Genomic DNA, 27,475 nt, shown 5'->3' with positions numbered 1-27,475 from the left:
CACAATTATCACTCCAAGGCCAACGAGATTACATGTTGGGATGTTTTTTGTATGAAAAGATCTTTTACAGCTTAATAAAGCCCTTTTCAAGTAACAATTTCTTCAAAACATTGCTGCGTGACACATCTACACTATCAAGATTTTGAATATCAAAAGATATGTGTTATATGTGTTTGTCATTTGAAACATGTTTTTTCTGCATATGTTAAGAGATGCATATTTTTTCATGACAGGTTATAGCCATTTTGTATAAGATCAAGACACATCGTCTGAACTTGTTTTGCAATATTGCTGTCACGAAATGTTTTTTACTTGTTTTGATAAAATTAGCACACTAAGCAAATGGAATATTATGCTTAGAAATGAGTACATGAATTGTTAACTCTACATTTGCTTATTTCTTTTTTCTCCGTAAGTTTACTCATTTTAAGAACGTGTCTAACGTTGAACTTGTTTTAGCAGTATATGCACATATTTACGTGTAATAATTTTAAATTCAGCGTATCTTTAGAATTTCCGATACTCAGTATCACGCGCTGGAGATAAAAATGTTTTTTCTCTACAATGTTGCCATTGTTCACTTTGAAATCCTTGAGCTTGTTAATCAAAAATTTTTTTTAATTTTACAAAATATGAAATTGATAATAAACAAATTCTTGCTTCCAGATGCCCATATTCGCAGTAGAATTACGTCATTCAAATATGGATGGTTGTAGGTACAGTTGTTTCATCACAATGCGAGAAACATACGTACACTTAACCAGATTCTTCATTATTTAATTTCATACAGGGCGATAATATTTGGTGGCAACTGTTTGAAAAGTGAAACAGACATTCAGAATGATTCGACGCAAAATCGCAAGACGAAAGCAATAGTGCCTCAGGGGAGAAGCCTCTTTGAACTAATTAGTATAAAATAGAAATAGTCAATGCAATTTAAAATTTTTGAATCATTGTATGGCATATGTGTAAATGTAAAAATCACACTTAAAGCGTTCAATAGTCCTACGAACGATCCCGAAATGTGTGCAGTACAGACCGCCTTTTGCATACTAAATAAGCCGTGCATATAACATGTTAGTAACACGAATGAAAATTATGCAAAAACTTTGAAATCCTTTAAAATTCTCAGTATTTTTATTAAGCCTTTGAAGTATTACAGTTATTATTAATATTTCTGGACGATTCAGAAAATTGTGAACTTTTAATAAATGTATTAAATTTAACTCTATTTACAAGAAGTAAAAAGAAATCTTGGCTTAGTATTAAAAATTTTCCGAAGAAACCCAGATAATGGGATGGTGACAATAGAAAAGCAGAAATCTGGGCAGAAAATCCGTGGTATTGAGAATCCTGGGTATAAATAACGTATCCATTCACTTTACGATGACATAGCATAAAAATGGAGAATTTTGAGGGAAGCGGGCGCGTATTCATGTTAAAAAGGGAGAAAACCACGAAAACCAACTATGCAGCCAGCCCGTTCGCCTGGGATCAAACCCAAATTAAGTCGGAACTGACAGTATTCAGCTGCCTTAACCAATCGGCCACTGGGTGCTTATATTCTTAAAAGATATGAATAAGAAAACAAGGAAACGATGTAAAATACTAATTGATGAACAACATTATTTTATTTCTGATTTTGCAGAATTAGTATTATTCCAGTTTTTCTAGAATTTTATAATCTTAAATTGCTAAGTAATTCAAACTACACTGGAATGGGAAAGTTCTTTTATGTATCAGAAATTATATACTAGAAAGTGGGATATTTATCATATTATTTCAAAAAGTGTAGTGTTCTCTCCTGCTTCCAAATTGACTAATGTCTCTACAACTGGCGCTCGAACTAAAAGGATTATGGATGATGACTCTCCACACCCAGTATCTGGCGATTGGGTCCCCTAGAAACCCCAGTCGCCCTCTAAAAGGGGAAGCATATAAGGTATTTCTCCCACTTTGCTGGCATGTCTTCGTGGTGTGGTGGTCTGCACGCTGGGCGCTTATTCCAGATGTCCGTGGTTAGATTCCTGGCGAAGGCGTTGCTCATTTTTCATCTTTCCCGCTTTAAAAAATTAAATAATGTCTCTACAAGTTTACTATGGGTTATCATTTAAGTATCGTTTATCGGTCTATATTTATAAAGATTTAGGTTTTTTTTACTTTTAAAATCAGTTTTTATCTATATTCTAAAGAGAATTTCTTATTTTTGTATTTCTTAAGTAGATCTGCTTAGAATATAATGACAATATAGTTGCATAATATATATTAAAATATATGTTGTTAATAATTATTATTTTTTTATTATTTTAGAGTATCTGTTGAACTTGTCAAGATAACCGTTCATCATGACGACGACCAGAGAAGTATTCGAAATCTGGGATTACCTCGTTGTGGGTGCTATGCTACTCGTTTCTGGAGGCATCGGTGTGTTCTTTCGATTTTCAGGTGGAAAACAAAAAACTACCAATGAGTATCTCATGGCAGGCAGGAACATGGGCATGTTTCCCGTAATCCTTTCTTTGATGGCTACTGTACAAACTGCAGTGGGTACGTTAGGATTCCCTGGTGAAGTGTACTTATATGGAGCACAGCTATATTTGTATCCGCTGGGGTTTACGGTAGCTTTGATATTATGTACTTTTGTACATACGCCGGTGTATTTCGGAATTCAGGTGACGAGCGCATATGAGGTAAGCAGTTTTGTTTGATTTCAGTTTTGTAATGTTTGTACAAGAAAAATGTGTCCACATCTAATGCGAATTACCAATTTCAATTAATTGCTTTATGTAATAATAGTTAAATAGTAGTTTCACTAAAATAATTTAATGTAACCCAATACTGCGCGCTCTTCTGCGTTAAAAGCTGCATAGAATTTTTAGTCATTACTCGCAGCCGCTATAAATATATATATGGAAAGCAAATATATTTTTATTTATTTGCAATATATTTATTTACATATAGTAAGTAGTAAATTGCATTAAGGTTCTCATCTGGACAAATGATAACTCTGTTTTTTCGTTTCGTTCTTGTTTTAATTTCATCCGTGTAAGAAACTGTTGCTTAGAAGTGTATTTTCCAATAAACATAAACGGATAGCTGGCGATTGCTCTTATTTTGGAAAGCATTCTTTTGGAGGCATGAGCACTGTAATAAATTTTCTTTTTTAGTTAATTCTTTAAGTCTTGATTTGGAAGGGGGTAGAGTGTTAGTTCATTTGCACTACTAATGCAGTTTCTTTTATATAAGAGAGTAAAAAGGTTTGTATAATTTTATAAAATCATTCAGAAGCTACAAAAATTAATTCCAGTTTCATGATATACGTAACAAAAGGAGTAATCTGTTGCCTGTATTTTTAAAATGTAATTTGGCAGTTTGAAAGGTGACACACAGTATTATTTCACAGCTGAGAGAATATTGTTAATTTCATTAGAAATTCTAATATACTACATTGAATATAAACTTATTTTCTCATTGCATTTTGGTATTCAGTCATCTCTACGAACAGAAATTTCATTGAGAACAACACATCACACTGCCATTTTGGCCAGTTGCATCTCTGTATGACATACTAATGCTCTGTAGTAAACTGAATTTTTTCTGTGCACTGCAGAAAGTTAAAAGCTTTGGATAAGTCAGTGACGGGCAAGGATATGATTACGTATGTACTAGTTTAGAGTAGTAGATCAGCATTGTAGTTGATCAGGGCGCACTTTAATTTAATTTCTTCCACGTTTATCATGTAAATAATGTAGGTCAGGCTAGGTACAAATGCAGGGCGTAGTTAGGTATAAATGCTATTATTTACTCTCAGTAAGTAGGTAAAGGCCCTTTACACTAGCTAAATGGAAATAGATCTATAAAAGTTATAGGTTTCTCCGATGTCCACCAACACTTCTCACAATGCTGGCTTATTTTCGCGATAAAGTATAGTTTGAAAAGTGAAACAATTTTGATATTCACTTACCATAATTGGTCTAGTGTTAACACTGAGAAAAAGGAAAGAGGAATTCATCCTCATCCTTCCGTAGCCTTTCTCAGAAAAGGTAATTAAAAAAAATAATAATAAAATAAAAAAATAGCCGAAAGAAAAAAATCTGAAGCTTTCAAATTTTATATTACGCCCAAAGAGCCCCCCCCCCATTTACACATACATACACGTTTCGAGAGCATTAGGGCTACTCTTCTTTCGGCTAAATATATTTAAAATTAGTATATCTTTAGAATTTCCGATAAAAAGTCTCGCACGCTGAAGATAAAAATATATTTCGCACAGTGTGTTGCCACTGCTCGCTTTGAAATCGTTATCAAAAATTCGTTAAAGTTTAAAAGATATGAAATGGATAATAAAACAAATTCGAAATTCAAGATTCGGTCTTGCAGGTGCCATATTCTGGTGGAGTACTACGTTATTCAAAATTTGATGATTGTGTGTATCTTTGTTGTTTCACAATGCGAGAAGCATGCCTACATTCATGCAGATTCTTCATTATTTAATTTCTTTATATATAATAGAGGACGATAATATTTGGTGGCATCAAGTTGGAAATTGATGCAATCGTTTATAGCGATTCGACGCAAAAATGCCGTTTCGAGAATAATATCCCTTCTGGGATAACGCCCCTTTAAGCTAAAAGGAGGAAATTGTAATTAGAACAGCTTCCAGGTTTACCGAAGGAACTCAGGGTTTGATATGATATTTTTGATGATGTATCGGCGAATACACAAGTACTGGATTTTGTGAGGAAAATTCAGAACGGCGGTAGAAAATTAAAAGGAACTACTACTATTCGTGGATTGTGCTTCACTGAGCCAAACATTAACACTTTTAATCCTACGTACACATAGAGTTTTATGAATAAAATATCAGAATGATGAGTTCTGATAGACGTTTTGCTCTAGTGTTAAATATATAATGGTCATAATCTGACTTCTTATAATTCCAGCTGATTGTGCTCCTGTGCTGAAAGTGAGACGGTTGGTGAACGCATTTTAAACTTGAAAATAATGCGATAATGAGTGTTTAATAATAATGAGTGTTTTCAGTTAAAACATTCTTTCAAAAAGCAAAGCACAATATACGACTTTTTTTGTTAAAAAATTTAATGCAATGTATTTGTTGTAATAAATAAATCTTATTTATTTAAAATGTATTGCTTAATTTACAATATATAGTGTCCTGGTTGATTCATTTTCTCCCGTTCATCTTCTTCCGCTTTCTTTCCCATTGAAAAACGATGGATCGAGGTTCCACTGTATTTTTTCCGGCTGTGTGAAAACAGTTGATTTCCTTACTTGTTTATAATTTAGTGTTCATGCCATAAAGCTTTTATTAACGTTTTCTATTTTCTCCATATTTTACTTTCACTTCTTCCGTGCTTTTGTTCAGTTGCATGGTCTATTACATCTGTCTTTTATTTTATTTTTATTGGCTGGAATGTTTGTTACAAAGTGATTATTCATCTGTTTGACAAATCTGGGACATCAGTTCAGGATAGTGAATTGCATTTTGAGTCCTAAAAATCTGTTTGACAGCAAATTAAATTACAAATATCTTTATTTGGCTGTGTAGAGAAGCTTATTTTTTTCAATCTTTTTCTGTAGAGTTAATTTATGCAAAAAAAAATCTATAAACTAAATTCCAAACAATCCAATCGTAACTTCCGTGGGACTTTACGAAGATAATTGCTTCAGCAAGGAACCTCTTAATTTTCCTGCGATGAATTTTCCATTTTCTTAACGACAAGACAAAAAATCGTAGAACGTTTTTCAACGTTCTACTGTAAACCTTTGAAGTGGGTTATAGATAAATTTCAGTTGGCAAGGCTTCGTAATATCGAAGACCGTCCCTCACGGATATCCGAATTATTAGAAATAGTTTTCAATTCCTCTGTGTATTCTTCTAAATAAAAATCACCTTTTCTAAATGTGTTTCTAAAGGTTCTGAATGTGTTTTGAGAGGCTGCTTCCCGTGCCACTGGGATATGGATAGCCTCTAGCAAGATATCAACTTTGTTATCTTCGAAGCGCCTATATTTTCACAAGATTAATTTACGTTTATCTTTTTTTGAACAATATTTTTTATGTAATTACATTGGAAAGCTTGGTTTAATGACTGAATGGCCCACCAGCGGCCGAGCGGTAAAGTCGCTGAACACTGGTAGTTCGGTCCGAGGTTCGAATCCCGCGAACGGGCTGGCTGCATGGGTGTTTTCGTGGTTTTCCCCATGTGTAACGTGTATACGAGCCAGTTTCCCTTAGAAAGTCCTCCACGAAAGGCATCCCTCCTCTTAGGCAGATAGCCCTAGTGTGCTTTGCCATAATTAAATACACCACCACACCACACACACCACAGAAGTCTTATTAGCACGACGAAATACTAATTTAATGCTTAAGACTATTGTTTTGAAGGACTATTGTTTTCGTTTAGCGATTTTGCGTTGGTTCACTATAAATGTCCGTTTCACTTTTCAAACTATTGCCCCCAAATGTTAGAGCTTTGCATTATATTTGAAGAAATTAAATAATGAAAAATATGCATAAATGTATGTATATTTCTCGCATTGTGATAAAACAACGGTATATAGAGCCATCGAATTTTGAGTGACGTAATCCTACTGCAAATATGGGCATGTGGAAACCCAAATTTGAAATTTGGAATTTCTTTTATTATCGATTTCTTACTTTGTAAAACTTTAACGAATTTTTGATTAACAAACTCAACGATTTCAAAGCGAGTACAGAAACGTTGTACAGAAAAAATATTTTTATCTCGAGCGCGCGACTTTGTGTAAGGATATGCATTCTAAAGATATGCTCGATTTAAAACTATTTTGCGATATTGCTCTTGAACTGAATTTTATGGTTTAAGTGCAAAAAACGTGATAATTAAATAAATAAAGATAACAGACAAAGTGTTAAAAATCGCAGCTTTGGGGAGGTAATTTATAATCTGAAAACTTTCAGATTTTTATCTTCTTCTCCCCTCCCCCTTTTTTTGTTATTATGGTTAAGTTAAAAGTAAATTCTGGACTCTTTTTAAACATGGAGGTTTTCTAACCTTTCCAATAATCATTGGCGCCTTTTTAATTGTTGCAGCCATATTGCACGTTAATAACCTAGTATCTTTTAAATATTTTTCAAAGCAACTGCTGTTTCACATTTAAACATTAATGTGTGCTCTAGTAATGCTCTATAAAACAGACCAGTTTCATCTGTGTTATAAATTTCGTGTCATTTGCCGAATGATGATTCTGCCCCTTGCTTCTCTCCACATGGTTTCAGATAAACAATAATATTTTAACATTATTATTTTCTTTTTCCTTCTTGTGAGCCATTCAGCAGTTGGCACAAAATTTTTTCCTCGCATTTTCGCGAATTCTACTGCTTTGTGGTCAAAAGAGCTCTAGAAGATAGAACATTTTTTGAGTCTCATTGCTTGAAACTATTCTAAAATAGCGGTTTCAACGTCTCTCCATTTTCCACCTTTTTTGCGCTTTCTTGACACATCTGCATTTATTACTAGATCTTTATCAGTTTATTTCTTTTTTTAAGTAAACTGCACAGTGCTTTTAGGGAAAATGCTTAAATCATTTCGTTTAGGCATTTTTGACATGTTACATACAATAAATAAAAAATGTTTCTTTCAGTGATTTGTTCAAATTAAAAATTCCCGTTTCTTGCTAGCAAAATGTTTGTACCTTTGTCTATGAAGTTGACCTGTCACTTTATGTTTGTTATAAGCGCGATCAGTGTTTTCTTTCATTGTGCTTCAGCTACAACGACCACTTCCCTTTTAAAATCACGTGATCAGACTTGTACGATAATGAAATTGAGCATTTCATAATGTTTTCTGACGTCAAAGTTAATGTTTATATGCATGCCGATCCCCTATTAGCTGATGTCTGAGAAGAGAACCAGTGTTCATTTAAGCAATACCTATTCTTTAATCCTGGAAAACAAACATTCATGTACAAGCTTTGGCTATTAATTTCCAGGACTGCTCTAATAACACCAGAACAGATGATGTGAAAAACGTAACCTTTTAATACGTTTTGAAATAATCCCCATCTGCCGTAATACACTTCTGTGCTCGGCTGTGTAAGTTGTGGAAGCAACTTTTAAGTCCTCATTCGGAAGGCTTTTCAATGTCGACGTCACGTTCTTCTTGATATCTTCAACATCCACAAAGGGTGTTCCTTTGATCACAGTTTTGAGTTTGGGAAACAAAAAGAAGTCTGAGGGGCCAAGTCGGATGATGCAGCTCCACGACCTCGTGCTTGGTCCAAAACCTCTTCACTGGCAACGCAATGTGGGGGCGGGCGTTGTCATGCAACGCGACGTCGACATTGAAGAGCCTTCCGAAAAAGGACTTTAAAAGTTGTTTCCACAACTTATACAGCCGAGCACAGGAGGGTATTACGGCAGATTGGGATTACTTCGAAACATATTAAAAGATTACGTTTTCCACGCCATCTGTTCTGCTGTTACTAGAGCAGTCATGGAAATTAATAGCCACACCTTGTATAATCAAACAACTTGTTTCCAATGCCTCTACAAGACTGCTTTTGTTAATCATAAGATAAAGATATTCTGTCGCTCTGAACCCTAGTCGGGCCAAACCAACCTAGTCCGGCCAAACCAACCTAGTCCGGCCTACGGAGAGCGGGAACACCTGATGTTCAACATATGTAAACAGGTGTATGTCCCACGCCCTTCCCTATCTAGAGTAACACCTAACAAGAGCGCTGCATCGGAACTTTTAGTTGAGATTTAGAGTTTGAGCACAAGATTTAACGTGGCAATGGTAACATTTGGTACAGAGTGGCATCTTTAGTTTATTTTATTATGAAATATAACATGTGTACTTAACAACATAAAGCTATACATAACATGTAGTATATACATACATAAATATAACATAAACTTACAAAATATACATAAATTTACACAATATATACTAGAAGTACATAGAAAGTCATCCGCGAAAGTTTGTTTTTGCAAGAAAAATATTGGTTAGCAATGTAATACCACCCAGATTTCAGTCGACCCTAGACATGATTTCCATCAACATAATTTGTTTATATTCCTCTGGGTGACGTCTGCCTCCTTAGAAGCTTTTGCTGTTTCGCCCGAAAGGAACTGGCATTGATGAGGCTATTATGTCTAGGCACCGCATGCTTCGAAAAGTATTGTTACGTTTTTCTTTTTCTGACAATAGTTGTTGCGTTTTTCTTCTCTCTTCACGTTCGTACGTACGGAGTTCGTGTGGGTTTGCAGTGAATAACGACGACATTGGATGAAGTATCGAAACACACTTTATTTAGCCAGTATTGTCAGGACAGCTCCAAAACAGGTTTTCCATTCGTCGGTGAAACTACTATAAACAGCTGACACGATCAGCGACGCAGCCTCCAGGTTATCAGGCTATCACGGTGGAGACGGCTTCACGGCAAAGCACTAGAGTACAGCTCGCGACTCTGCTTGGTCGTTCTCAGAACTCCACGTACTCTCGAGGCTCTGCTCGCTACAACTCGCGATGCACTCGACGATACACGAGCACAGCTCCCGACTCTTCGGTTCAGTAGTTCCCGGAGCTCAACACGCTCTCTCGAAGATGCACTAACCGCGATACACTAAGAGACTCCTTCGGTGCACTCGATGACCCACTCGGCACTCGCTGGCCGGCTGTCAACTCAATCGTCTCCGCACGGACTAACTAGATGAGACCTACGAAGCACACACACTGACTGCGGACCAGCAGGGTTTGTATAGTTTTCGGCTTGTGTTCGAGAACATTCTAGGCTAAATCGGTAAAAATTCGTTCCAGAAGGTTCTCCATCCGTCCATGCCATATCGCCAATTTTGTCGCCAAATTTGCGATTTCCCGCCAAATGTGGCAACTCTAAAACTGCTTTGCGGGGAAGCCATCCCACCGCGCCTGTACATTTCGTAATAGTATATATGATATCTGAGGAGATAAGGAGAAAATGAGGTTTTAAGGTAGTTCAAACATGCGCTTGTGGTGTAACGGTAGCACACTCGGCGCGCATTCGACAGGTCCAGGTTCGAGTCCCAGCGAGGGCTTTGCACATTTTTCACTTTTCCTGCTTAAAATTGTAGAGTCATTAGGTTAATTGGAAGCAGAAAAGATGAAAAATATGCAACCGCCTTCGCCGGGAATCAAACCACGTACCTCAGGAACACCGGCCCAGCGTGCTACCGTTACACAACGAAGGCACGCTAGGAAAGTGGGAGAAATACCTTATATACTCCCCTTTTTAAAGGGCGACTAGGGTTTTAGGGGACCTAGTCGCCAAATCCTGGGTGCGGAGAATCATCATCCACAACCCACTTAGTTCGGGCGCCACTTGTAGAGTCATTAGGTTAATTGGAAGCAGAAAAGATGAAAAATATACAACCGCCTTCGCCGGGAATCAAACCACGGACCTCTGGAATACCGGCCCAGCGTGCTACCGTTACACTCCGAAGGCACGCTAGGGAAGTGGGAAAAATACCGTATAAAATAACCTAATGTCTCCACAGTGGCGCCCTAACTAAAAGGTGGTGGTTCGTCACCACCTTGGCGATTGGGTACCCTAACCCCCTGTCGCTCTTTAAAAGGGGAAGTATATAAGGTATTTTCTCCCTCTTTCCAGAATTCCTTCGTCGTGTAACGGTAGCACACTCAACGCGTATTCGAGAGATCTATCTTCGAGTCCATGAGAGGGCATAGCACATTTTTCACGTCTCTTGCTTACGATAACCTAATGTCTCTACAGGGTCCCTAATATGGCTGCAGATCTTGTAGATCAAGGATGTCAAACTCGCCGCCCGCGTGCCGCATGCGGCCCACAACAAATATTTTTGCGGCCCAGCCAATATATCGGCAAATAATAATATATAATAATAAAATAACATATCGACGAAGAGAAAAAATGAAATGTTTACTGCTAAGTAATTAAAGATTATTTATTCAGTGTTGTTAGATTACTCACAGCGAGCTGACACACACACACACACACACACAGACACAGACACACACACAGACACACACAGACACAGACACACACAGACACAGACACAGACACACACACACACAGACACACACACACAGACACACACACACACACACAGACACACACACAGACACACACACACAGACACACACACACAGACACACACACACACACACACACACACACACACTACTTAAATTACAAATGCGTGTGAGTAGCTTGCGTTCAGCTACCTTCGGCGTTTAGGGGACACGTGCACTCAGAACTTGTACGCATCCCCCGATAGCCGAATGTGGCCGAACTCATGGTCTCAGTTTTCCAGTCATAGTTTTGTACGATATGTGCATGCACTTTGCTTTATTATTAATTATTACTTAATTCATATTGTTACGGATTTCGTAGTTATTTATTTAGTTAGTTTTTTTATTTAGAATTGTAATTAGATTTGCTTCATGTTACCTTTGCAAGAAAGTGAAGCGGCGGTACATGCAAGCTACGTCTTGTCAGAGTTGATACCTAAACATTCGAAGCCGTGATTTCATCAGGAATGCCTAATTAAAGCTGGAGAAATTGTTTGTCCTGGAAATGTGAAGGCTTTTCAATCAATTTCATTGTCTCGAAATACAGTTGCGGAAAGAGTTACTGATTTAGCCGCGAATTTAAGTGATCAGATCAAAGCAAAATCATCTAGTTTCGAAAGTTTCTCCATTGCCTGTGACGAGAGCACGGACATTAGTGGCAAAGCTCAATTAGCAGTCTTTCTTCGTTCTTGTGACAAGAATTTTAACATTTTTGAGGAATTACTGGAACTAATACCGATGCCTGGTACTACCACAGGAGAATATATATTTACTTGTGTTTTTGGACTTCTGCAGAAATACAATCTACCTTTGGCAAAATTAAATTCTGTAGCTACAGATGGCGCTCCACCAATGACCGGGAAAAACAAGGGCTTCGTAGCATTACTAAGAAAAAAACTTGGTGAAATTCACGGTTCAAACATACATCATATGCATTGTATTATACATCAAGAAGTTCTATGCACGAAAGTAATAAATATGGAGAATGTTTTGTCATATATAAAAAAAGTTATAAATTTTATAAGATCTCGAGGTTTAAATCAGCGTCCATTCACTACTTTCTTAAGTGAGTTAGATAGTGAATATTCGGGTTTGTCCTACTATACCGAGGTACGTTGGTTATCTTGCTCCAAGATTCTCAAACAATTCTGAGATTTGAAAGAAGAAATATGTCAGTTTTTAAAAACGAAAAATCAAGACGTAAGTTTGCTTTACGATCCAATATGGATACAAGATTTATCTTTCTTGGTTGATATAACCAAACACTTAACCGATTTAAATTTATCGTTACAAGGAAAAGATCATATCATTACGAACATGTTTGACATAATTAAAGCATTCAAATGTCAACTAGTTCTTTGGGAAAAACAACTTAAAAATGAAGATTTGACGCACTTCCCGACGTGCAGCATGAATAAATCAAGTTTAGATGATACTTGTTCGTATCAAAAGTACGCAGAAAAAACTGCAAATTTAACAATTTGAATTTGAAACGAGGTTTAATGATTTTAGTTCCCTCGAAGACAATTTTTTTTGTTTTCTTCGATTTTCTCAATAAGTATTGACTCAGTACCCAGCCATATGCAAATGGAGGTGATCGAGATTCAATGCAACTCAAATTTGAAAGCAAAATTCATTGAAGTGGGCGTGCCTGAATTTTACAAATATTTACCAGCCAGGTGCCTGAATTTTACAAATATTTACCAAATTACGTGAAAATACTCGAAAATTCGCATATGAAATTATTTCCATGTTTGGTAGCACTTATCGGTGCGAGCAGTTATTTTCAGTCATGAAAGGTAATAAGTCTCGTATTAGAAACCGTATTAATGATGCTCACCTTGGGTCAGCCTTGAAAGTTATCACTGCAAACAAAATTTCTCCCGAAATAGGAAAAATAATAGCAGAGAAGAGATGTCAAGTATCAGGACGTAAACATTAAATTTTTCTTGTTCTTTTCTATATATATATATGTTTATTATTGTATTATTCGAAATAAATCTACGTTTCTATGAATATTGATTTTTTTTTTTTTTTTTTTTTTTTTTTTTTTTTTTGCGGCCCGCCTAAAGTTAAACCTTGTTTGTTTGGCCCAAGTGTACCTATGAGTTTGACATCCCTGTTGTAGATGCTGCGCTTTTCTATGTTTCTAGGATGCCATATTGGTTTGGAACTTGTGATGTATGTAATTAATGCACAAAATGACCTTTTCAGTAGATTTCCTAATGGTAAAGGAGGCGAAGAGGTGGTGAACGCGTCTCTGAATTTTCCCTTTTTTTAAAAAAAAAAAGAGCTACATTCGAGTGAACTTGCCAAGAAATCTCTTTGATATTTGTTGTGCTAATTACAAATTCATAAAATATTTCAGAAATTTAATTTTCAGCAGATTGCAGTGGATAGTTCTTACTTAAAAACTGCGAAGCCATTAAATACGTTTTTCTGTTTGGAGCATTTTGTGATTTTTTATCTAACTTTCATAATTCTTGTATTTGATGAAACTATAGAATGCTAACTACGTTTAGACTGTTATGAAAAAGAGAAACAACCTTCACCCCAAAAATATAAAGTTTCAGAAGTTGTGCATAGGCGCAATACAAAAAAAAAAAAAAAAAAAAAAAAAAAAAAAAAAGTAACACACACACATAAATGAAAGGCAACTACTAATTTGAAGTTGAATTACGTGGTGTCTGTTCCTATTAAGCACAAAAATTTTACTCTGTGAATACAAACTATATTTTCAAATCTCGAAGAGATTAATCAGTTGCTTTATGTTGAAATGGATATTATGACTATTTTCCATAGACGAGAAATTCCAGCCTGTGACGGTCAAGTAACACTTGTGAGGGATATTTATTACCGGAACATAGCAATGTCATGTTGAGTTCAGGCTGTCCAATTAGAAACGCTACAACGGTAGATGGAAACTTTAAAGAAACACTACAACTAAAATTACGTAAAAATGAGGGATCTGTATCACTAGTCCGTTTGGAAACTATGTGCCTTCAGTACCGTATTGTCTTAAAATTTGCTGGATGAAGAAATATTTTATCTTTCATAAAGAATTGTCTGAGCTGGGCTTTTCTATTTTTGTAGATGTAGAATGATGAAAATAACCAGCATGGCCTTTAACTAAAACATTGCCCCTATTCAGTTAAATCAATGTCCTTTAACTAAAACATATTGTTTCTGCTCAGATAAAAATGAGCTATATTACCTGATAAAATATTTCGAGATGAAGAACCATCAAATAATGTTCTTTGCTAAAAATGTTAAGAGCACTATTTATCTGTAAATTCTGAAACGTTTTATCTAAACACTGCCGCGACAAATCTTTTCCTCTCCTGTAAATTAATATAGACTCCAAATTTTATTCAGTTTCATTAGATACAAATAAAGCTACAGATGATTTGCATATAGAAACATTTTAGGTAAACACTTCTGGTTATGTAGGAAGACTGTTATTTAGATGAGGACGACATTACTGTATTGCGTAACTTATTTGTTTTCGTCGTATTGATGGTCATTTCTCAGTGAGTGGTAGATTTTCTGCAGATGGCTATAATCCAATCGAAAGTTCAGCTGTGGTCAAGGCGAAAACTTTCATAACGATGCCCGAATAGTGTAGTGTTCACATTATTATATAAACTAAACAAAGCTTTATTTTTGCGTAAAGTGTTTCGTACTTTTGCATACATAGATGGCGCTATTAGTATCCTTGCATTAGCTGCAAGTCAGTAATTGCCATTAAAGTGATATTACATTTTTACAGCTTCGTGCAGCTATAACTACGTAAAAGCATCTGGTAAAAACAGTAATTCCCTAGTGTCTTTGGCAATGTTAATTTTTTCTACAAATATTCTAAATTTTATAAATTCGTCTGCTCTCTATTGATTTATCTGTACGCTGTTATTATTTTTTTAAAAGGTGGTTGGTTAATAAATCATAGCAAAGTGTGTACAAGAGCATTTTACTTCAGTAAAGGTGCTTTTGTGGAAGATTTTCTAGGTAAATTGCGTCATGCTTACGTGATATATGGAGAAAATTATGAAAGTAATATGCGGCTAGTCCATTTGCCTGGAAGTAAACCCAGAACGAGTTACCAATGCTCAAATATCTTATCAACCTAGTACTAATGAGAGAAGCTTAGGAAATCTGGTGTGTATGTTTGTGTTCTAAAAGTGTTACGTCTAGTCTTGACATAAACATGAACTCAAGCAAGATCACCTCGGAAAATTAACGAACTTAAGACGCACAATATTTAGTAATCTCAGTGATTACCATTTATTAACAAAATTATTATAAAAGTAATTATCATAATTGCCGGCGTATAATAGTACGGTGGTGTGCAAAATTTAAACACGAAATGGTTTTGCTGAATGTAACGTCAGTCAGAAGTGTTCCACATCGACGCATGCCATACCATAAGTTTCCCAAAATGTGAAAATATGGGATAAATGAGCAAAACCATCCAAACAAGGAATAAAAAGGATAGAAAGGCACTTTATTCAAAAGGTAGCTCCGAGCACAGTTGGAGAAAAGACAGAAACGTCCATACGACAGGCGCCTGGCAAGAAAAATCCAATCTTTAGAAAGTTGTTAGTCGTGAATGCGATGCAGAAATTACAGCATCTGTCCATTCTGAGGACAGGGTGTCAAGGAGCTGTTGAAGCATCGTGACCCATTTCTCTAGTAACGCCAATTTCAACTGCGGAATCGTTACTGGCGAATGGTCACATGTTGCCAATCGTCTTCTGAAAAGGTCTCATACATGTTTTATGGGACTTAAGTACGGAGACCTAGCAGGCTAATCAATTCGTTGAATATGTTCACTGTTAAAGAGCTCTGCGACAGCTTCTGTGCGATGATGTGTAGCATTTCCGTCCATAAAAAGAAGTCCGGACAAACACCAACTCTAAATAGATGTCTATGAGGCAAACGAATGTTAGTACAACAGCAGACATCAGTGGCTGAACGAACTTGGAAGATGTGAAGGTCAAGTCAGATATGGAATACCAAGCATGATACCAGACCCAAGCGATAACTCCAAGACGAAGTTTGTCAGTGATCCTGGAGGATGTCCAGACTTGATTTGGGCTATATCGTTACTAATTTATAAAGAACACTTGACCCCACTCCTAGTGTGTCCAGTTCTTATGTTTCAGATACTACAGTGTTAGGCATCTCCGATGAGCTAAGCCTTAACCGTACTGGTCGTCGGGCATATACATCACATTTGTGCAGCCTCTTGGCCACGGTAATACATGATATTGGACGTCCAATAGTCTTATTGCATGTTTCTTGTCGCCAGTAGGACAATGCACCGGTCGTCCACTGTCATTGTTGCTCGTGGACGATCTTTGCTGAGCGCTCGAACAGCTGTTCCTGCCGTGTGAAATGATGCCTAGGCTTGCGAAACGATGCTGTGAGTGATCCTGAACCCCTCCACCATACTTGTGACATATATTTTTTCTAATTTCCTATTGGCATGGTGTCTGGTAAATTCATCCATATCATGTCTCCTTGATTGCGTGTTGGACAAATCACAGGGGAATAGCAACTCTACATCATGTGCTATATATGCGTACGCCCTGCTATATCGGTCCCAATACATTTAAGTTCTGATTAGTCATTATTAAGCCCTGATTAGTCTTCGGTCCGTTTTGTGGCCTTTTTCACTTCTGTGCTAATTTCTTCACCTCGTTCTTAATTTTTGCTCGCAAGTTTATAATGATGACTGTAGGTAAATTTGAAATATTATTGGCTTAAAAGGAAAGATGTCAAATTCACTGCTAGCCATCCAAAATGCAATACGAAGAAGGACAAGAGGTATCAAAGACAAATTTATTTCAGAGATTAAACGTAGTTCAATGCTAATTCATTTGAAATACAGACTTCTTTCAGATGAGGAAGAGGAGAAAATTGGTAATGAGTGTTGTCTTCACATTTGTCAATAACCTCTGCTATACGCCGCAAAGTTCAAAAAAGAATGCAAAGTTCATCTGGTGTACCCGCGGGTGTGGCATGTCGAGCTGAGCATTCTCCAGTCATTGACCAGGCATGTTTGATGCGCGATAGCTCTAGAAACGATCAGATCAGGATAACAGTGCATATAACGAGCTTTGAAGAAAGCTTATATAATAGCGCATATAACGAGATATGAAGAAATTAATATTAGAATATTACGTGCAACGTCTTGTTGCACAGTATTCTTTGAAATGTGGCCCCAGACAAGCCCTGAAAAAAAGGAAAGGGAACAGGCTGCAAAACCTCAGAGATATAACGGTGGCTTGTAAGTGATCGATAATAGGTACCAGGGGATGCGAAAGTGGAGTTCAATACTACCCTCCCCACACCGTAACACAGGGTACAGGACCAGTATGAGGATGTATAAGCAACAGTCGAGCAGCCACTCTACACGGTCTGTCCAAACTTTAATTTGACCATCGTGGTACTGCAGCGTGATTCATTCGAAAACAGTTATGTCATTCGGATGTCCATCTGCGCCGTTACGTGCACCATTTCAATCGCCTGTGATCTAAAGTTAATGGTAAGCGAAGCAATTGACGCCTAGCGGACAGTCCATTGTCCTGTAAAATGACGTCGAATTGCTCGTGCACACACGGATGGTTAGCTTACAGCCTGCATTCGTTGTGATATGGGTGCGGATGCGGTAGTGTTCTGCATCACTGCCATACGTACAATATGCCTGTTTTTCCGTGGAGTGGTACGACAAGGAGGTTGCAATTACTCTTGTCCGTCAGTCTTTCCCTCCTGTTCTCCCAGATTCCCTATTCGTATGACTGCTGCTTGCCTACGTCCGACACGATGACCGATTTCCCATAAGGACAATCCGCAATTTCTGTATGCAAAGATTCTGCTTCGGTCAAACTCAGAAACTTTCTCGAATGGTGCTCATGCTTTTCAGGAGTCATATTGAAGCTGCACACACAAAAAGCCTCACGAGAGAACAACAATTCACATTATTTAAAATGGCAACCCTTTCTCCTTTTATATATGGATTGTAAGAAGCCCTGCAATCGTCCATGATGTACGTGTGCGCTGAAATCATAATCTTTTGCATAGTCTACCGCGGTATACACACATAATGCAAATTTCATCCTGTTTAGATGCTTCTTTCATGGTGTTGCATTTTGGATGGCCAGCAATTTAGGATCGCTTGAATTGCCTTTTTAATGTGTATAAACTACAGTGATGACTCTTGAAACATATGATAGATTTTCTTCTTCTATTACATGTGAAATTGTGTAATTTTTTGTATAATGTAGCATAAAAACCTGAGAAAGAAGATGCTCTGCCGGAAAAATAAGAATACAGGTGCAACACTATTTAGCATTGAGTAAATAACTATCTCGCTAATTTTGCGAGATATGGCCAAGCGAGTAGCGGTTTTGGCGACTAATTTTTGTCGCGAAATTTGGTGAGAAATTACCAGAAGTCGCCAAACATGACGACCATTTGGCGATATTTTGGTCCAGCCCCTGTATCACTGTAATAGGTATTGTAATGGAACAACTGTAATTTATCACTATATTAGCTAGAACTGTAATTCGGCCCTCATATACCTTGTTTCCTTGTGTTTTCAAAATATTTTAAGTATTTTACTATGAATGAAGGCGTAAAACAGAAATTCGTTGATTATTTTAAAATAATTCTTAAGTTCTTTCAAGGAAGCTATAGTGTTAGAGCAAAACTATGATTTTAATACTGTAAAAATGTAAACTTTTTGACATTATATTGATAATTTAACAAGCTAAAACTCTTCAGGTATTTTTTGTGAATTGCACTATATATATTCTGTTAATTAGATACAATTCCTTCAAATATTTCTGAGTCATTTATGGTAAAGTTCCTTCAAATGTTTCTGAACTAGTTATTATAAAATTCCTTCAAATGTTTTGAGTTATTTATTATTAGCCAGATAAATATTGGATAGTGAGTATTATTATTTATTAGTGAATATTATTATGTGAATATTGATTTTCCGTCTTAATGTTATTCGTTTAACTTAATTTGGCGTATCTTGTACATCTAATTTACAGTTTTTTTTTTTCCTTTCCAGTACCTTGAAAGACGATTTGGCCGGATAACTAGAACTATTATATCTGGATTGTTTGTCATTCAAATGGTAAGCACGGATATTGTGTTTAGTTCATGCACTTTTTTGGGGGCTGTGTTCTACTTTATAGTTTTCAAATGTTATACAGCTAAAACTACAACTTGATATTTAGGTATTTCTATAAGCAAAATTTCCTGTTCATATTTTTCCTGTACAGTCATATTCTATTGTCTACATTTTGTTTAACGTTCTTAGTAGTTTGATGTTTAATTACTGATACTGAGAAGCGCTGTACGAGTGCTTTTGTGGAAAGTTCTAGAACTGTAAAGAGTTTCTTTTTGAGAAAAAAAATTATCAAGCTTTCGTCGGTTTTGTTTTCAGTCAATCTATTACGAACCCGTACGCACGGAACAGTAGTAACTTTACTTTTGTGTATCTATCAAGAACCTATCTCTATCATAAATATTAAGTCATTAGTCAGTGAGTGAGTCATGAATGAGTGCTATCATTATATATATATATGCATTTACTACATAATTATATTACATGGATGCTAAACTGTATTTATTAATAGGAGAGCATTGGTATCTTTGAAAAGGTGCAATGGAAACTGAAGTTTTCTTTCTTGTTCTAGGTTTTATTTATGTCAGTGGGTCTGTATTCGCCATCTATCGCTCTAAGTGCTGTAAGTGGTCTCTCTCATTTAGTTTCCATTCTCTCTGTAGGGATAGTGTGTGCTTTTTATTGTACATTGGTAAGTACTTGTTTATTCTCTATAGTTAAATTGGTAAATTGGCATAATTTTTAGTGTAAGAACTAGCTAAAAAGCGATAAACTAATAATTTTTCAGAGCATTGATTATGCAAATACCCAAGGGAAATCTGCGTTATATTATTGCCAGTGCAATTTAACAGTTTGGAAATGTAGCTTAATGCAGAACTTTTGTTAATAGCTTTCCAACAGATTTCTTCTTTGATTATTAATTTTAATGTACCTTATGAAACTCAAAAGCTAACTAAAATGTTTCAAGACTATGTCAAGACATGGTCAAACATTTTACTAAGTTGTAGATAGTTATACATCAGTGTGACTGAACCTACAATTAGAAAGCCCTCTGCATTTGGTTACAATGAGTGAAAGCATTCAAACACTTCAGGGCCATTTCTTCCGTTTTGGCTTGCCTCATAACCATGATAACTACTGCTGCAAATCTGCAAAATTCCCTTATCCTCTGTGTGATGACGACGACACAGGACTCCTGTGTCTTGAAATAGACACAGGAGGGGGAGATAGTCACGATCTCTAAGTGTCCGTTTTAAAGTAACAGTACTATATTGTGCCGTAATATATGGAAAAGGTATTCTGTAAAACTACATCAAAAGTGTGAATTGAGTTTTAAGTTAAACATTTTGTTCTTGGGAAGAGCAATACTAGAATACTTAAAATGTTGTGGCATATATATGGCGAAGAAGCAGCCGTGCTGCAATATTTTCTTAGTGCATGTATTTTTAAGGTAACATACTTGAAATAGACAAAGTATGTTATGGCAGGACATTCACAGCAGCTTCATTCGTGAAGCAGCAAATATTAGTGAAAACGTGAAGAATTAAAGCAAAGATTTACTCAAGAAGCAGAAATGTTCTGAAATATCCGGCCGTTTGTTGCTGCTGTGCCATTCGGAGCCCTTTATAAACCAATGGAACAACACGTAGCCTAGATTTAGCACTGATTGATTTCGGAGCATTCTCAATACTAGGAAGTACAAGGAACTTCTCATAAAAAAGCTCTCTTCGGATGACGAAATGTAAGATATCCGCAGTGCTAAAATTAATATCACAAAATGTAATTTTTCTTAAAAATCATTCATATAAAAGCACATTAAAAAAGTAATTCAGTCTTGAAGACTGCTTTGTTAAAAAAATGTAGAGGGAGCAAGATTCATATTATTTTGAACAAAATAATCAGTCTTAAAACTTTTCATTCACGTTACAGTAAGGTGCTATAGAAGTTTCAAAGGTTTAGCCGTGCTTGAGCACAAATATTAAACTATAGTTAGTATTTTTTTTTTCCTTTAAGCCGCCATTTAACCCATAAATATTTACATTCAAAGAGCCCATCAATGACAGAGGGGATAAGATCACGCCTTGGTGGCAGTTTCTTCCAGAATTTCATTCCCGCGATAATGGTTTGCATGTATTTTTAGGTACTTCCTGGCGCTTTGTTAATGTAGTATGCCAAAACGGCAATCCTACTCGGATTTCTTGTGACCGGCGGACTGTAAGTTTCTGTGGTTAGAACTGCCCGCCTCTTTGGTGAATGTTTGTGAAGAGCTTTCTTCTAAATTGCGGCTTTGGAATAAACCACTTACTGGAACTTCGGCATTAAACTTAACTTATCCTATAGCTGTAGTTCTTTCTCCCCCGAACGGAAAAATTTTTATTGTTTTATTCGAATCTGCAGATTTATAGAAGATACAGCAACTTGAGTTAAACATGTTTTTATTTCCTGAAATTAAATTGGCTCTTAATGAAACATAACGTAAGAAACTGAACAAAAGAGACTAATATCTTAGGTGGAGTTGGCCGTCTCTCTGTCGAAACTTTAACTTTCTTTTGAACACTCGTAATTGCCACTGCGCTCTTTGGAATTGGCGTTACTCGGCCACTTACCGCTCAGGGCCGTGCTTGGACTCTCTCTTGCTCGTAGGCTACTTGCTTACCTTCTATTACTGTTCTGCGGTCTTACAACTAGAATTACTAATTTTTATACTTGTGCTGGTTGCCGCTACTTCAGAAAAATTCAAAGTATGCAAATCTTTGACCAATATTTGACGCATTTCACCAAAGAGGTCTTTTGCGCCATTTAAATAACGGGAGCCATAATAATAAGGAAGATCCACTTACCCGTAACGTGTATGCAGATGAAATTTACATAAAATGCCTCCAAGTAAATTTCTTCCCAAAACAAACACCTTTGGTATAAAGAACTTCCAACGTGTGTAGTTAGCTAAAATTTCTAGTTCCCGCTTTCACTGGATGCATAAATTTTATTCATTACAAAAATTAAATAAACAGAGATTTAGAGATCTTAATAACGTAGTAAACCGAATGAAATTTACTGGTATTATCACTTTCTAACTACATCCTGCGGTTTGATTGTCATTTACTCTAGTCACACAGTTTTCGAAGTTATTTTGTCATATCCTTTGGATAATGTATAATAATTAATGAATTATTGAAGAATACACTTATAATGTTCTTCGAGACATATTTACGTATGGGTGAGTAATGCACATTAAAAGCTGTGTATCACTCTTTTAAGAAGTGACACTGTTTAAAAAAGTTGCTTTGAGTTACTGAAATAATGTAAAATGTTAGGTTTCGTTACAGTTGAATAAAAATAGCTCTATAAGTTTATTTCAATGCGTACATTTCGAGTGAAGGAAATTTTATGATTATTAGATTATACAAAAATTATTTCTTGTCATTATGTTGATTTTTCCCGTACAGGGTGGTATGAAAGCTGTCCTGTGGACTGACGTGTTTCAGTCTGTTCTTATGTTCTTTGCTTTATTATCTGTAATCATCAAGGGATCGATCGACGTCGGTGGATTCCAAGAAATGATAAATATTGCTGAGAAGGGAGGTCGTCTTAATTTTTTCAAGTGAGTGATATTGAACAATAAAAAATACTCCTTAAGTTGTTATTCAAAATAATTTTTTAAATTTTAAATCATGTGGTGCATTGTTAACAGATCGATATGCCAGACATCGAACGAAATGTTCCACTGCCTACTCTTGTTTTTACTACTTTGGTGAAAACTACTTTTGCTTTTTAATAAAATGTATTGTGTTTACATAAATTAATGTAGTATTCATCTCATCTCTCAAAAAATGTTAACGTATGTGTGCAGCGACTTAGCTGTCCATTAAAAAACTGTGTATCTCAGAACTTGAAGTAGAAGCATGGGTCGAAGCGTCATGTAACGGCTCAGCAGGACCTAGAAATCGGCCACACATCTAACACAACAGAAATGAATATCAGCCTTTGCTCATAGCACCATCTATCGACAAACATTGCCAGCCATAGTTTTAGCAGCGTTCTGGAAAATCCATTTACACTACCTACCACGTACAAACGGTGCCATTAGACAAAAGTCGCACGATAACAGTGCTTTCGACTTACATGTTTCACTTTTAATAAAATGTGCAAGTAATAATAATAAATTTTATTTTTTATTGTAACTTATATTTATTCTTATTGTAGTTTCAGCTTTGACCCAACTTTGAGGTTTACTGTTTGGAGTGCCTTAATAGGAGGATTTATGTATGGCATCACAACTTGTGGAGCCAATCAAACACAAGTTCAACGACTGCTGACACTTAGCACACTGAAGCGGTCTCAGCTGTAAGTTGTAAATTTTGTGCTGTATTTGTTTGGAGAATAAAATACACAAATAACTGTTCTTGTGAATTTAACATGAAAATGCAGTTACATTATTCAGCTAAAATTGGAGTAAATATATATATTTTTTGCTAAGTAATTTTTTCTGTTTTTAGAGCATTGCTGATTAGTATTCCAATGAATCTGCTCATGTACTATACTATATATACATGCGGCTTAGTGATTTATGCTAATTTCGCCGGCTGTGATCCTTTACTGAAAACAGAGACTAGTGGGATTTCGTCTGCTGATCAGGTAATTACAGCTTTTTCTCATCTAAAAAGGGGCCCATTCTCTACACTAGATGTGGAATCTTAACTTTTCTCAAATCAAATCCAAAAGTTCTTAATTCTCGAATCCTTCAAATGAGAATGAGAAAAAAAAAAGAGAGAGAAGAATTAATATTAAATGTTTTTATTTAAAATAAAATTTTAATTCTGTGTTTAAAAATTAAACTCTTATGTTTGTGAAAATTAAATTTCAGACTATAATGCTTAAAAATACAACTACAGTATTAAAAAGGTATAAATTTATTAAATGAAGTACATAGTTGAGACTCTTGAAGCTTGAGGTTCATTTTCTTAGTGTAATTTAATAAAACATGTTTGAGTAACAGTTCAGAATTTTTTTTTAGTAGTTTTGTGTTGTATTTTTAAATTAAAATAAATAGAGAGAGGAGGATAATTTATAGTTAGCACAATTAAATATTAAATATGGAGCGCTCATTTTCTGCAGAAAATTATAACTACGTGTAAGCATTAAAGAATGAACACAAGTTTTGTCTAGAAACTTAAACGGTAAACATGAAAGGCTTCTTTAATCCAAAACCTTAGGCCACCACAGGAGGATATCAATGATCCACATCCACTGAAACTGCTACAACTGCTTTCTTTTTTAATCTTCTATAATACTGAATGTTAGCAAATCCAAAGTTTCGAGTTAAAATGTTCAGTTGTTTTTAAGTTAGAACCGAAAGACTCAGCTGATAAAAAAGTTGCAAAGTTGCGAGGTTTCAAACATCGAATCGCACTCCAAATTCTCGAGACTCGCGGATGTAGGATGTCCTATCCTTTTGGCATACATGAGGAAGATATAATATAGGAGGAAGCTCTGAAAGGCCGTTTAGTTTCATAGAGGCAGTTTATATATCGGATTACTCTATTCTTTTATTAACATTATGATTTCACATTTATCAGCGTAGTTAGTAATAATGTAAAAATATTTCATTCGTAATTTTGATTGATTCGTAACTTTTACGACAAAATGCAACTGTCCACTGAAGGTTTAATCCAATCTATTTCAAAAACGCCCCCTTTTTTTTCCTTTGCATTGCTATAGTACCAGGTAATTTCTCGATTTTCCTAAAACCTAAACCTTAATCTTAGAAGAAATGACGATGAGAGTGACATCATTAAGATATCTTACTCATTAAGACGCTATAGGTATATATACTCATTAAGAAACTGTAGGTACACGTCAAATACAAAATATAAAATGTCAAGTCATTTTAACTGTTTCAGCTTAACTATTCCTTTATTATTAATGTTCAAAGAGTGTAATGGGGACATTAAACATTCTCATTCAGTATACGCCTGTACAACTTCTACGGCGAATGTTAGCAGCAGGATTTCCAGATATGTATTTAGATTTTTTTCTTCTAGCTCATACCGTACTACATGATACGATCCTTCAGCGTGTATCCGGGTATGGCAGGTTTTTGCGTTTCTGGAGTTTTTTGTGCGGCGCTCACATCTATATCTTCAGCGGTTAATTCTCTGGCTGCAGTGACTATCGAAGACTTCTTGAGACCATTTTGCAGTTGTAAATCATGGGTTACTGAGAAGTCTGCTACACGGATGTCCAAATTCTTTGGTAAGTTATTTTGTATAGGCTTGAAAAAAAAAGCGTGTTTTAAAAGGAAATATACAACTTTGCTAGGAAGCACAGAATGATTCGTAAGAAGTATGAAAGTTAAATGAGTCTTAATATAGTGACATACAGGAGATGCTTATTTAATACAAGGTTACTCGAAATGATTAAACCAGATTTAGATGAGTTTCATTCCTTTCTTATTAGCAGCGTTTAAATCGGTGCACATCGAATGAAAAGCTGTTCAATCTTGTGAATGTAACTAGGGTTATCAGTTTTAGAATGCCGCTTTTCTTATCGAAGTTCTTTTCTCCTCGTTAAATCGTTTTTAGTGGATTTCATGTGTGTTTATCAACTTACAATTGAGTTCCTGGGTAATTGAACGTTATGTCATTGGATACTTTCCATTGAAGGTCCATTAAAGCTGTCGTATTTGTCATATTTGCCTGAAAGATTACTTGCTAAATCCACATTGTTACTGCTGCGAAGCCAGTGAAAACATTTGTGAATACCACATGAATGCCAGGAATTTGATGATCGTCTTGAGATTGTATAAATAAAAAAAATCACATGGAATCCTTGCAAAGCTACAGATTTTTCTCACCCATTCTACGTAATACTCTCTTTTTTTATTATTTGTATAATCTAAAAACAAAGCCATTTTAAATAGGCTCGGTTCTTTTGAATAACCTTTACACAGTTTGTTTTGGCGGGAAGGGAAGGCGGGACTTTCCAAAGGTCGAGAGCATATTTTAGTTCTTCCAGCCCATATTGCTGAGCTTATTTCCAGAACCACTGTCATCTTTGCTGCCATTACGTCATATAATGCTCGATTAATAATAACAGTAATATGTTGGTGCATCTGTAAAACTAATAGTGGCACTCATATTGAAGTAAAGTCTGTGTTGAAGCATTTTTAAGTATTACTCTGCACTTGCACGGTAATATTATCTTTTTTCGCCATTTACTTTCTGTTGTTATGCAAAGTTGTATACTCTTTTTGAAACACATTGTGTTCTTAAATTTTACCCTATATGTGTACTTTTTACAGTCGTCGTTATCTAGATTTTGAGGCATCTATAATGTAGTTTTCCTTATCTCTGCACAGTGATTATGAACCAGCTTCAGAAGACTATTAGATCTAGAAACAGAAATGAACAGTAACTGAAAGTTGATTATTGTCAGAGTTATCTGTGGAATATTATTATTTTAAATCTATCGCTAAATAAGATCCAGTTATCTTTTTTTCCAAATCAAAATTTTATCGGCCAAAGTTCTATGATATACATCAACAGATCAATCTCCGATGCTCCACTTCTGTGCAAATTTTGAACAGCTGAATAACGTTTGCTGTAGTGATTCACTGCACCAGGATTAGTTCTAGTAAATGTGCGGAGAATTCTTAACAGTAAAAAATTCAGTATTTATAGCTAAAAGTTGTTTAAGAAATGACTTCTTAAATTCAAGTCTTATATATTCTTCAAAATGTCTTGTTCTTTATACCGTTAAGTGTTTCTAACACCTGCTCGCATAGTGTTCTTCAGCTGAAATTAAAATGGAAGCTCCTTATAAGTCTCATTATGGATTGAGAGATTTGAGATTTTAAATATAAAAATTTGATTCAGTTACAGAGGGAGATGTTTCTTAATTTTAAATTTCAAAATGTTTCTTAATAAATAATCTTTGTCTTCAGAACAAATTTGTAACTCATAACGTCGAGTCATTTCTCCCGAGAATCGTATTTCATAGTCTTAACCTTTGCCATGTCCGTACCTAACCATGTCGGAATTTAACCCTTTCCAGCACGCTATCTTTTAAAATCGGAGTTTTGATTTTTTAAAAAAAGGTAGGCAGTCTAATTAGGCCTAGAGGAGTACACAAGTAAAATTTTGTGAAGATGGCACTTATCGTTTTAATTCTGTGGGTGTGCCCAAAGTGGCACACTCATTGAATAGAGCTTCGGAAAGAGTGCTGAAACGAGCAATGTTGTC

The 27,475-nt window shown here is 35.7% G+C and overlaps 1 protein-coding gene across 1 annotated transcript in view; it reads left to right on the top strand.

Moving 5' to 3' along the window:
- LOC118187635 (putative sodium-dependent multivitamin transporter) overlaps positions 1–27,475 on the top strand; it is a 116,326-nt gene that overhangs the window by 55,348 nt on the left and 33,503 nt on the right. The window contains exons 2-8 of the mRNA XM_035357893.2: positions 2,311–2,690; positions 19,176–19,241; positions 19,807–19,926; positions 22,682–22,836; positions 23,439–23,579; positions 23,732–23,870; positions 25,277–25,487. Of these exons, the coding sequence (XP_035213784.1) occupies positions 2,346–2,690; positions 19,176–19,241; positions 19,807–19,926; positions 22,682–22,836; positions 23,439–23,579; positions 23,732–23,870; positions 25,277–25,487 (1,177 nt within the window). The 5' untranslated portion in view covers positions 2,311–2,345. The remainder of the gene's footprint in view (positions 1–2,310; positions 2,691–19,175; positions 19,242–19,806; positions 19,927–22,681; positions 22,837–23,438; positions 23,580–23,731; positions 23,871–25,276; positions 25,488–27,475) is intronic.

Source organism: Stegodyphus dumicola, chromosome 8, assembly GCF_044657685.1.
Source record: "Stegodyphus dumicola isolate Sdum_Otavi_A_Nest chromosome 8, ASM4465768v1".
Lineage (NCBI taxonomy): Eukaryota > Metazoa > Arthropoda > Arachnida > Araneae > Eresidae > Stegodyphus > Stegodyphus dumicola.
This window is presented reverse-complemented; position numbering and strand designations above follow the sequence as displayed.